The following is an 11,627-nucleotide window of genomic DNA, read 5'->3' on the forward strand; positions in this document are numbered from 1 at the left end:
CATTCGTTCACCATTGAAGATCTGAACAGTCACTCCACTTCCCTAACTTGAAAGACAAAACACTGGTTACTTACATCCAATTCACATAATGTGTATAGAAACATATAATTTGGAACACGAGGCTAAATATTAATGGATTTTAATGCAAAACCTTCATGCAAAGGTGACAGTAGATCTCTGTCATGCAACTTGCGAGCTTATTTTCAGAATTTGGAATTATTAACGAGTGAAGAGAGCAGATCTTCCTGTCCTGATAAGCAAGTTTTTGCAGGAAAAAAAAAGTTTTTCCTTCTGTCTGATAAATCTTGTCGAGTTGGCCCACCAACATTATAAGTTTTTGCTCATATTTGGTTAGTTTGACAAGCATGAACGCCTTGGAATTTGCAGTTGACCAGTCCAATTTTTAACCTCCAAGAAAAGGGTTTGCAGGCATTGCCTACTGCTTGTTTTACAACAAATTTCATCAAATTTTTAACCTCCAAGGCACGGTCCATACAAGTCCTTATAATCATTGAACAAATAATTTCCCACTTTCTTTCAACAAATTTCATCACCTGCTAGACAGTTAGATAAGTGAAGATACAAGTGCATAACCATATATCCATCACTTTCCATGAAATTATCAAGCATTGACCACTTTGCAGTCCTGAAAAGATTTTAGCCATTGAGAATGATGCGTAAGAAATTTATAAGATGTTTGGTCAAGAGCGGATATTTGATAACCAGATTTTAGGTATATAACTTGTTCATACTTCATATAAGCCTCACTATCATTGAACATGAGAAAATCCAAAGGTGACAGTGACAATTGTCCTCCTTGCACAGAGGAAGAAAACAATAGCTTATGACTCTGAAAAGAGCAGTTATATGATAATGAAGTTCACTTCTAATGGTGACCCAGTTGAGCTCTTAGGCTCATGCTTTCAAAAAAATATAGCCATTTGCAACTTCTCACATATATCGAAGCAATACTGTAGAAATTTTCTAGATGTTCATTTCCCTCATTTCCTCATCCTTCTAAATGTAGACATGATAGTAATTAATCAGTAATTCAAAACAAATAAAACCAATAAATTGATGACTAATCATGTCTAGTTTCTTCACCCTAGTCATTTTCTACCTAAAACAAAACATTGACAATAAACTTAAAAAGAAAGTTGGAACTTCCAAATCAAGTTAATAATACTCTGTAACAAAAGCAACAGCAAACTCATTGCTACAAGCCATTATTAGAAAATCAACCTTTATAAAACGAACATAACAAATAATGATAATATTGAGTCTGAAACACAAGGATGCCATAAAACCTCACACAAGCTTCAAGCAAAATATCTTTGTAACTTACACATGACAACAGATATGCTTTACAGCACTCAAGCAAGAAATGATCTTTACCAAGTTTGCTTGAACTTTAGTTGTGGCACATGTTGTTTCTAGTAAGAAATGATCTTACCATTTTCATATCCTTTCTGAACATGTTATTTCACCTACATTCTGCATAATGGATTGCAATTGCAACTGCATACCAAATGATCTTTCATCTATTTCGCCCTCATCATGAACTTTTTCTTTCACCTATAGAAGCTCAAATCTTATTTCTAATCAAAGCTGCACGGAGGTGCTTTTGATTTGTCACTCATTCTGAAATGGAGTTCTAAGAACACTTGAAAGTGGGTTTTCGCTTCTTCTTTCCCCCCTTTCAGCTGGAAATGAGCAGCAAGATGGTTGCATGTTATGAATGTATGATACATCACCTTAGATGCCTTTCCCACTTATCTAGTCATCTTATCTTGCATCTAATCTAAATTATGAATTTGAGAAGGTATTATTACAAGTTACGCAAATGTTGGTCCAAAATGTTGTCCATCATCATGGTCTTCAAGATAATTTAAGACAGTAATTTTTATGATCAGAACAGACTCTCCAAACAAAAATTTCTAAAATCAAGTGCTTATACAAGTCTGGAAGTTGGACTCAAATCCTTATGTTGTTCTAGTAACTAACGATTAGTCAGAGCCAGCGAAAACCACTAGATGAAGGTTTTCACTGATATCCCTGACAACATCCACAAATTGATGAAGCACACTCAAAACTGCAGTCTCTACTAGCCGAGACTTGTGTCTTTTGCAATAAAATATCAGGTCAATAACAACAAAACATCTGAATGAATATTGTGTAATTAAAATGACTAAATTTAATTATGTTGTTTCACATAAAATATAACATAAATCTAATCCATGGAATCAAAACTTGGAGCATACCAGCCTAATTCGTTCAAGATTTTCTTCATTCTTTCTTCTTGTCCTTTTGAATCCCCAAATGCTGTTGTGAAAGGGTAGACATAGGTTACTTTTGTGGCCATAGTCCTATACGCAACTACATCTCCTCTTACCAAAAACTCAAGGACATCCGGATCAAACCCTCCATCAACCTCAGCTTGTAAATATTTCCCTGAAAGGACCAAAGAAATGACTCATAGAAACTAAAATTAGCATCAATCAATGCATGTATTATCACAATCACATCTAAAATGCACAACGAAGTATATTAAAGTCCTAAACTTGTTTTTGTATCTCTTGTGTCTTCTTCTTCTTCCAAATAATCCATAGGTCATAGTGTTCAGTGTCTTTCAGAAGTTGTTAGGTATGGCTGCATATATATGGTGTAGACTGTAGATTTACCAGTTTACATATTCAGTTTAGTCGAAATACCATTTGGGGTATCTTCAATGACTTGAATCTTGGCATTTCTCTGCGTTTTCAGGATTGCTTCCTCTAACTTCTGCAATAGTAAATTGTAAACCAAATTAGGGATAATTTAGCACAATGGAAGATAAGTAAACATGTATTTCAACTTTAAAACCTGAATTGCATTCTCTGTATCATTCTCAGGAATCCTCCATGGGAATGAAAATGATGAAGATTGCGGATTCGTTGAAACACAACCTGGGTTTGTTGACGGGCAAGGCCTAATTTTCCTGCAACAACAGAAAATTGCACAGGGTCAAAAGTTTCGATTCAAAACAACAAAGCCATACAAACCAAACCACCCACATTTAATCCCAGAAAAGAACAAGTGGGAACAAAAAAGAACCCTTTGAAGAACACATGAATTCTGATTAACATACCCATTTTCTAGCCCAATCTGCAAGTTCTTGGACTGAGAAAATGGGGTTGTAGGAGAGAGAAGGGGAGGCTGAGAGTTAAGAGAAGGGATAGCCAAGGAAGGCAATGGAGAATTTAAGGTAACAGTGAGGGCTAAGGAGAAGAGATTGGTGAAGAGAATGGGTTTTGGAGTAACATTTTGTGAAGTAAAGTTAGTGATTTTGGAGGTTGAAAGATGTGGAGGAAGAACATGACCAATCAAGCTCATACTTGTTACGTTTGTTATCCTTTCCTTTTTCCAGCATTTCATGCTGTCCTCTTGACACAAAAGACCAACAAACTAGGGAAATTTTGCATATCATAATTGGAATCTTATATATTTTAACATTCCCGCAACATGAACAGCAATCGTCGATATGTCCGAGTGGTTAAGGAGACAGACTTGAAATCTGTTGGGCTTCGCCCGCGCAGGTTCGAACCCTGCTGTCGACGTTTTTCCAATTTTCTTTCTGACAAAATAGAAAGCAGAGAGAGAGAGATGATTTTTATTTGTATAGGGTTTTGTTCCAAAAACATTTTAATCTCTCAAACCCCATGTTTGGTTTCTAAGAAAAAACGATAGACAAAACGAAAAAAGATCTCATCTTTTTTTTCCTCGAACAAACGGAAAATGGAATATAATTCAAATCCCATTTCACCAGCAACACCACAACACTCAAAAACAACACAAGAACTAGCAATAGAAGGCCAAAAACATCTAGAAGAAACAATCCAAGCTGGTTACCAAATCCTTTCTTCTATGAACGATGAGCTTTGCAACCCCACTTTATGGTCCACCACCTCCACTGCTACAACTGCTGTGACTTCACCCATTACTTCTAAAAATGCCCAAAACGGTGCCGTCGTCATTACTGTCAATGGTGATGCTAATGCTGCTGTATCTGATTCCACTCATGAGTTGAGTGGTGGTGGTGGTGGTGTGGGTAATGGAGCTCTTGATGAAGCTCGGTTTCGGTATAAGAATTCGGTTGCTGCTCTTCGTGATGTTCTTGCGGCAATTCCTAATTCTCACAAGGTTTATTTTCTTAGAAACCCTAACCCTAGTTTTCTTTTTTTGGTGATTTTCTTGCTTAGATAGTGCTTGATTAAAAGGGGCGTTTCTTTTCTAACATTTGAAGGGTATTTTTTTGTGTGTGTTTTGATTAAATGTTGCTCTAATTAGTTGCAAAATGTTATTATGATGTATTAAGATAGAATTTGGGGGAATACTGGATAGTAATTGATTAAAAAGGAACAGTTTTTACCCTAAAATTTTGAGACATTTTTGTGTTTTGATTGGAATTTTGTTATTTAGTCTCAAATTGTCAATCTGATGTATATAATAAGTTGGGAGTCAAGTGGAACTTGCTGTTAGAAATGTTTAAGCTTCAATACTTGATAAGTTAGTGATCTAGACTATGAATTTTTTGGGTTAACTGGAAATGTTTATGGCTTCAAATTGGGAAAAATTGTCTTTGTGATTTGGTTATCAAGCTAATAGTGTGGTTCTTTCATCTTCCAAAATAGGCAAAACCTTTTGAAACGAGTTCTCCAGCAGATGAAGCTGAGATTAAGAAGTTGGAAGAGCGAGCCTCCAGCCTAAGAAAGGTAATTTGCGGTGAATTGTGAAGTCATATGGGGTAATAGTTTTGTTGAGGTTATGCAGTTACTATTCTGTCTTATAATGGCTCCAATAGTACAGCTGTATGGCACTGGGCTGATTCTTTGGATTACTAAAAAACGCCATTTATCTCATATAGTTATAATGGTTTCTAAGCTTCTTTGAAGTTTTGTGTGCGTGTTTTCCCCCTAATATCTGCACGAATTAGCTCTGAACTTGAATTGTTTTCATCACAGGAACTTGCAAAGAAGAACACATATGTCAAGCTACTCATAGATCAATTACGAGAGATCATTACTGACATATCTACATGGCAGACTCCTTGTTCTGTCTGAAGTTCGTTCAGAAATCATTATTTTGAAAGGGGATGCCTGAGAATAAAGGACTGAGTCTTTGTGAGGTGATGGTGTCTATCTTGACATTTTCTTTCCTTGCGACACTGATATACATTAACTGTAGATCTCTAGAGCTAGATAGTAAGAAGGCGATTCTGGGTTAGCAGAAATTAGTAAAACCAAAGAGATTTTGAACAAGAGAGCATGGGTTGTATATCTTGACGGAAATTTCTGGTACAAGCAACTTTGATTGTTTTTTCATACGCAATGACATTCCCTGTTTGATCACTACATGAAGTGATTTCAGACATTGTTATTTTTAATTTGTAATGTCTGGTTTTTGTTCGCTTTGAACCCCTTAGGAAATTGTAGCTGCATCTCATGAAATAAACAATTTAATTCCTCCACATAGTGGCCTTACAATATAAATAAAATACTATCCCCAACATGTTTTAAATCAGATTACCAAGAAGTTAATTTGAAGTTGCTTTTTTTGAAAGCACACTCTAGCTGTAATGCTTTGTTAACAGATGCAAGGGTCTCCTGTGCATATGCTTGTGGTAGCCTGCTCTCTCCTTACCCAAAGTTTTACCTTTTGGAGGTAATTTAATGTTAGGTTTCTTACCTATTGTTTTACCCTTTGGAGGTCATTTAATGTTAGGTTTCTCATCCAACTAAGTCTGTAACAGAGCCATGATACGTAATCAGGTCAAACATTGTATCAAGGCAAGGTGACCTTCCTAGAAACTGGAGGGCATATACAGGTAAATTTAATTTCTCTGTAAAAGCCTGTTTATTGCACTGTTTGAGCAAACACCTTACAAGTGTTTCAAGTTTCTTTGGCAGCGTCATTGATGGCATATTTAAAGAGAAATCGTTGATGGACCTTTTTAGCAGAAAATGTTGATTCTCTTATAAGCAACTGATGTTGAAGAACATCCACATGTCCTGCGTGTAGGACAGGAAGGCCGTGTATTGTGGCCTTGCAATCCTTTTTCTCGCAGAAAATTTGATTCGTCATGTTTGCCTATCCTTGTCTGCTAGCTACCGTCAGTACAGACCAAACAGAACGAGGTCCCTTCTGCATTTAAATGTGGGACTGATCTTTGCATCTGTATTGATATTGAATGCCAACCAAATTTTGGGTAAAAAATAAAGGAGGTCGTGTTTGGTTAAAGATTGCGCTCAGACTGCAAGCTGAGCTGACATTCATCACGTATATTTATTTTCCATTTACTACTGCGCTTATCCCATGGTGATGATTCATTCTATATGGAAGAAAAAAAGAAGGGTTTTCCCCTGTTTGTGAGATCACTTTAATGGGTTGTTGAGTTGATGTGATTTTTGGAATAAATTTATGACAGTATCTCCCTGCCGGAACTAATGAAAGAATGGAAGAATGTCATTTTGAGAGCTTAATGAACACCGCAAATTGCGTGCTTCTGTATCTGAATTTTTTTTTCATAGGCAAGTATTACTGGAGGCGTGCTTATTTATGAACACAAGTAGCCTGTCTGGCCATTCATGACGAATGACTCGAGGCTTGTGCTTCGCTAGACTGTTTGCTTCAAACGATCCAAGGTAAACAAAATCGTCCGGCAGGAGAACTTTCCTTCTGCTTTATTGCACTCTACTTTCACCAATTGAATGACAAATGAAGCTACACAGTTTTGAACAGATAAATAGAGGGAAACCCCCCAGAGGATTAACAACTAATTGTGAACTGAAGATCTAGTAGTGAGCGATGATCTCATATCTACAATGGCAGATTCATCTGCTCCTAAATTGATAGCCTCTTTGCTAGCTCTAATGAACCTTGTAACAGAACCTTCAACATAATCTAGAGCTTCTTTTACGTTCATTTTCTTGCTTATCTCATCTGGGAAGCTGCTCAAGAAGTGGTCACCGTTAAGAACAGCAGCTAGTTGAACTACCTCGCTCTGGAATTCGGATAATGAACTATCTTCTTTTGCTTCTGTTGTTCTCAGAGGTGCTACATCTGGCATGGTCACTGCAATGAATTTGGAAAGGAGAACTTAAAAAAGAAAACAATCTATCTCCACCCTATGATTTATCAGTACACAAAATTATAGAAATTATCAATCTATCACTAATGAAATCTGAGTCATTTATGCCTAATTGTGCATTGATAAGACTCTTACCTGGGCAGTCAGTTCTGGGAGAGGTTAACTCCCCAACAACTCCTTCAAATGTGCCGGCCCATGCATCTCTGTGTGTCAAGAAGTTTGAGGAGAGGTTGAACATTTTCTTTATGGTTGCAGGAATTGAAGAGTGCTCGAACTCTGAGCTTGGAGCAGGCCCATTTGGGCTACTTATCACTGAAAAAATAAACAAATAATGATATCAACACAGCAGAAAATGAAAGAGGGAGCGTGAAACAACAGAACATAACGTCCATGCTTCAAAAGTCAAAGTGTTCAAGAACAAAGTAGCTAATGACATTAGGTACCAGCCAAACTTCACATGAAAGATAAAAAATTAAGCTTACCAGTGCCTTTCTTGATCCAAGGAGAGACCATAATTGTCGGCACACGAACTCCAAGCCTGTCGAACTTGAAAAAAGATGGGGCAGGGCCGGTGTTCCCATCTGGGCTGGGAACATTGACATAAGGAGTCTCGACATGGTCATAAAACCCCCCATGTTCATCGTATGTAATGACCAAAAGGGTCTCATTCCATTGGGGACTAGCTCTCAATGTCTCATAAACCTCCTTAACCAAGTTTTGACCATTAGCAACATCATGAGATGGGTGATCATCATTTGCAGGCAATCCTTTAAGATCAAAATACCTTGGTTCAATCACAGTTAAGCTTGGCAGCTTCCCATCTCTAGCGTCTTTCTTGAACTTGAAATCAAACAGATGAAACTTAAAAATATACTTCAATTTCCTCATGTTCCTAAAGAACAAAGTTGTTGGAATGTTTTGGAAGTAAATTCCAAAGTCCTTACCGTTCTCATGAAGTGAATCAAAAATTGTCTTCTGAGGATATCCTATAGCCAATTGCTTCTTAACATGGCTTGTTGAGCCATGAGAAGTAGCAGAATACACAAACAGCCTATTGGGTTGTGTTGGACCAGGGATTGAAGAAAACCACCTATCAAAGACTGCAAATTCCCTTACAAGTGTGGCGTAAACTGGCACAGATTCAGGCCTAAAGCCCTTCATGACAGTTTCAGAGAGGTTTTGTGACACGGAGAGAGCTTGTTCAACAAAACCACTCATTGAAGGAAAAGAGCTATTGCCAAATACCTGTTGCTCCACATCTTCAAAAGAGTGTCCAGGATCTGGATCCACAAACTCAGCATCATCTGAGAAACAAATGGATTGTGGGCCTGGATTCTTGGTCGATACAGGATTGCATTCTGTTCCAGAGACACCATTGATTGCTGGATTAATAGATTTCTTCATCCAACCAATCATATGATCAAAAGATCTGTTTTCCATCACCAAAACCACAATGGTCTTGATGGGGCTTGGTTGTTGGGTCGTAGAAACACATGAAAGTGTAAGAAACAGCAAGAAAATGGAGGGAAATGAAGGTGGCTTAGTTCTGAATCTTCCCATTCTTGTTTTTCTCTCTTGCCAGGAGATAACCCTCTTGGCAAAAGTGGGTTTGCTTTAGCTTTGGCCTGTAAGCTTATCTGCTTTCTTGTCTTTATAATCAAATAAAAGAACTCAAACAGGAACCTCTACTGTCTATTGATTGCCAGTGTGAAGTAAATTAGATTTGGTATCTTATACAGTTATTGCTTGAGTGGATATTATAGAGTCAGAATGAGATGGAGGAGTTTTCACTGTACTAGTTTTGGCCACAGAGAGAATAAAGAAGCTTCTCTGTTTTTTTTTTTTTTTTTTTTTTGTGTGTTCTTCCTACGCTTTTGCTTTTTATAAGGGAGGTGGTGGTGGAAATAAAGGGAAAATGACATTTTGTGTGTTTAATATACTGATCGCTTTCATAATTCTAGTTAGATTTCAGTAAAGATGGTCAAATCTACCCAGATCTTTAGCAGATTCAGTTTTCGGTGATTTGATTATATCTTGCTAGATAAATAAATTATTTACCCCCATTCCCAACGTAGAATTTCACAGTTTCATGTGCTAATTAATAAGTGTGGATGTTTTTAAAATATTTTTTTAAGTAATATATAAAAATAATATTTTTAAAATTTTATTTATTTATTTTTAGTATCATTATATCAAAATAATCAAAAAAATATAAACAAATTAATTTTAAATAAAAGATTAAAATTGAAAGAATGTCAACATGAAGGTATCTTTAATTTATTTGTTTTTTTCTGAGAGCACGTAGTTTTATTTGTGCTGGGCCGCATAAACTCCAGAATTGACAGGTTGCATATTACCCCGTGACGGAATTAGAGAATGACAAATAAAATATCAAATATATTGCTTAATTAGCTGCCACTCGATAAAAAGTCTTCCAAATCATATATATATATATATATATATATATATATATATATATGCAATATGTTATGTTAAATAATGTTACTTCACACGGTTTCTCTCCGTTGGATAAAAAAAAATTAACTTAAGAAATAATTTTATATTAATTTTTTTTATAAAATATTTAAGAAAGTTCATGACAAGTGAATTAAGTTTAAAGATTTACTGTAAAATAATTTTTATTAATCAATTCTTTTTATAAAATATTTTACAAGAAATAAATATAAAAAGATTTAAAAATTGTTTTTTTTAAGCGAAACAAACACACCATAAGACATTATCGTTAATGTAGGGGCACTAATGATAGAAGCTAAGCACGTGTTGCTATTGCATGTAATCTTATGCGTGGCAACTCTAGGGGCTTCCACTAGTGAGTGACACGTCATGAAATGGAAAAAGAATTGAAGAAGACACATGGAAGGGTATGAAAGGTCAAAAACATGAAGATTAGTGCTTTGTCTGTTCCTGCCTGGAACATCAATTTTTAAGGACAATTTACTCTCTCTCTCTTTCTCTCTCCGCTGAATTAGCGCTCAAATTCAAATATTTTATAACTTCCTTCTACCAAACTAATTCTAATTAATTTATAATACCATTCTCATGATTGTTAGATTTCAGGAATATGGGTCGATCGAGTATATCATAGTTGATTTTTTACGGGTTTTTTTAAATTATTTTCATTTAAAAATATTTTTTATTTTAAAAAAATATTTTTAATATTAACATATTATACCAATCCAAAAATTTTAAAAATAATTTTAAAAAAACTTTTATTTAAAAAAAACCCAGAGTATAACGCGTAAATAAATAATATATATTACTTCTTATTTATTTTTACATTTTAAAAAAAATTAAATTTTTCCATTCTTTGTATTGTTTTTCTAAGTAGTTGTCATTGTCATGATCTATTTTTTATTTAATTTTATTTTCAAGATGATAATATAAATAAAAACGAGAAAAAAGAAGAAGCTCCGTGAGTGAAATAAGAAGAAAAAAAGGAAAAGGGACTGGACCCGAGAGGTGACAGGAGCGTGCCTGGGTCCACAGGCGATAGAGGAGCACTTGACCTCTGGGATCAGGCGTGGGGCCTAAACCCACGGGTACTCATAGAAAATTGAAGAATATCTCCGTTCCTACTTTACCTAATTTGAAGCACTTGATCCTTAAAATCTACTATCCATCTTTCCAAACTTGTTTTGAAGCTCTGGTGAATAGTTTACTTTGGATTTGTCGTCCAGCTCTATTCCACACAGAAGGCAGGGAGGGGTTTCAACAAGGATTTTATCAAAGTTTTCTGCCAGAAACTAAAGCAGAGAGCAGAAAGACAACAATATTGTTGCACGTTTTTTACTCAAACTAATGCAGAGAAGCAATATGACATTTTCCAGCTTTCTTTTTATACATCTAAGCACTGCTCGATTACTTTTTCGCTTGAAATCTAGTTGCGTTGCGGCATCACATTCCTCCTCTTAATTGTATTGTGGATATGTTTCCTGATTGCGTTGCAAAGATTCAGCTGCGAAATTAGAGTTTGATCTTTGTCAGCCATTGTTGATTTCTTTAAGAGTGTTTCTTCATTGTATGGTGCAAAATGTGGTTTTGTGCAGCTTCAGCTACGAAACTGTTACAAAGCTACTATACTCATTTACCTTGAGGACTTACTGCCAGGGCTGTTATTGCCAACGATTTAAATGCGTCTTAGAGCCAGCAGGTTACATGAAAATGGATTTTCCAATTGAATTCGTAGCTCATATTTCTCATATCATAATTAAGAACACCTGAACAGGAAGCACTGCAGAAAGAAACAATTCCTGACGCTCACTTTTTCTCCTACTTTTTCCACCTTCTCTTTCCTTCCCACAAGGCATGGTGTCTCAGGTACATCACCAGACACTTGCATGGAAAAGTCACAGTTCAGGCCCTTGCACATCAGTCTCCATTTAAATGTTTCTTTAACAGTCTCTCAATCTTCATCTAATTCAACATATCCCCTTAACCATTCCATGAGACTCTTTTTTAGTTGATTTTGATCTTTCTCGTC

The 11,627-nt window shown here is 35.9% G+C and overlaps 3 protein-coding genes and 1 non-coding gene across 15 annotated transcripts; 2 read left to right on the forward strand and 2 right to left on the reverse strand.

Moving 5' to 3' along the window:
- Window positions 1-2,089: 2,089 nt before the first annotated feature.
- On the reverse strand, window positions 2,090-3,418 carry LOC7454726 (thylakoid lumenal 17.9 kDa protein, chloroplastic). The gene is made up of 4 exons (XM_002322230.4): window positions 3,128-3,418; window positions 2,863-2,977; window positions 2,712-2,781; window positions 2,090-2,451 (listed from the first exon to the last, which is right to left on the reverse strand). Exons 1-4 carry the CDS (start codon window positions 3,412-3,414, stop codon window positions 2,231-2,233), a joined length of 693 nt encoding a protein of 230 aa, XP_002322266.2. The 5' UTR covers window positions 3,415-3,418; the 3' UTR covers window positions 2,090-2,230.
- A 96-nt stretch (window positions 3,419-3,514) lies between these two features.
- Window positions 3,515-3,596, forward strand: TRNAS-UGA (transfer RNA serine (anticodon UGA)). The gene has a single exon. It is a non-coding gene; the product is annotated as a tRNA-Ser (tRNA).
- LOC7454727 (mediator of RNA polymerase II transcription subunit 30) lies at window positions 3,597-6,338 on the forward strand. 12 transcript variants are annotated; one of them, XR_008057509.1, is made up of 5 exons: window positions 3,604-4,179; window positions 4,671-4,751; window positions 5,001-5,164; window positions 5,630-5,700; window positions 5,761-6,338. XR_008057509.1 is itself a non-coding variant. In XM_052447642.1 (3 exons), exons 1-3 carry the CDS (start codon window positions 3,775-3,777, stop codon window positions 5,063-5,065), a joined length of 561 nt encoding a protein of 186 aa, XP_052303602.1. In that variant the 5' UTR covers window positions 3,597-3,774; the 3' UTR covers window positions 5,066-6,338. The 12 variants fall into 12 exon arrangements, 2 of the variants coding, with proteins under 2 accessions (XP_052303602.1, XP_002321708.2); XR_008057508.1 differs by having other exon boundaries at window positions 5,789-6,338; XR_008057507.1 differs by having other exon boundaries at window positions 3,606-4,179; window positions 5,001-5,700; window positions 5,761-5,863; window positions 5,946-6,276.
- Window positions 6,339-6,681: 343 nt separating this feature from the next.
- On the reverse strand, window positions 6,682-8,968 carry LOC7463132 (non-specific phospholipase C6). The gene is made up of 3 exons (XM_002322231.4): window positions 7,609-8,968; window positions 7,262-7,438; window positions 6,682-7,110 (listed from the first exon to the last, which is right to left on the reverse strand). The coding sequence occupies exons 1-3, from the start codon at window positions 8,684-8,686 to the stop codon at window positions 6,812-6,814; spliced, it is 1,554 nt and encodes a 517-aa protein (XP_002322267.1). The 5' UTR covers window positions 8,687-8,968; the 3' UTR covers window positions 6,682-6,811.
- Between the last annotated feature and the right edge of the window lie 2,659 nt (window positions 8,969-11,627).

This window comes from Populus trichocarpa, chromosome 15 (genome assembly GCF_000002775.5).
Source record: "Populus trichocarpa isolate Nisqually-1 chromosome 15, P.trichocarpa_v4.1, whole genome shotgun sequence".
Taxonomy (NCBI): domain Eukaryota; kingdom Viridiplantae; phylum Streptophyta; class Magnoliopsida; order Malpighiales; family Salicaceae; genus Populus; species Populus trichocarpa.

What these genes read in the sequence shown, in the direction of transcription:
- LOC7454726 (XM_002322230.4), bottom strand. Translation starts at nt 3,414, where the DNA reads ATGAAATGCTGGAAAAAGGAAAGGATAACAAACGTAACAAGTATGAGC. An exon ending in ATACAGAGAATGCAATTCAG is followed by an intron (nt 2,782 to 2,862) that starts GTTTTAAAGTTG and finishes TTACTATTGCAG; the next exon opens with AAGTTAGAGGAAGCAATCCT. An exon ending in CATTGAAGATACCCCAAATG is followed by an intron (nt 2,452 to 2,711) that starts GTATTTCGACTA and finishes TGGTCCTTTCAG; the next exon opens with GGAAATATTTACAAGCTGAG.
- LOC7454727 (XM_002321672.4), top strand. Translation starts at nt 3,775, where the DNA reads ATGGAATATAATTCAAATCCCATTTCACCAGCAACACCACAACACTCA. An exon ending in CAATTCCTAATTCTCACAAG is followed by an intron (nt 4,180 to 4,670) that starts GTTTATTTTCTT and finishes CTTCCAAAATAG; the next exon opens with GCAAAACCTTTTGAAACGAG. An exon ending in GAGCCTCCAGCCTAAGAAAG is followed by an intron (nt 4,752 to 5,000) that starts GTAATTTGCGGT and finishes TTTTCATCACAG; the next exon opens with GAACTTGCAAAGAAGAACAC.
- LOC7463132 (XM_002322231.4), bottom strand. Translation starts at nt 8,686, where the DNA reads ATGGGAAGATTCAGAACTAAGCCACCTTCATTTCCCTCCATTTTCTTG. An exon ending in TTGGATCAAGAAAGGCACTG is followed by an intron (nt 7,439 to 7,608) that starts GTAAGCTTAATT and finishes TTATTTTTTCAG; the next exon opens with TGATAAGTAGCCCAAATGGG. An exon ending in TCCCAGAACTGACTGCCCAG is followed by an intron (nt 7,111 to 7,261) that starts GTAAGAGTCTTA and finishes AATTCATTGCAG; the next exon opens with TGACCATGCCAGATGTAGCA.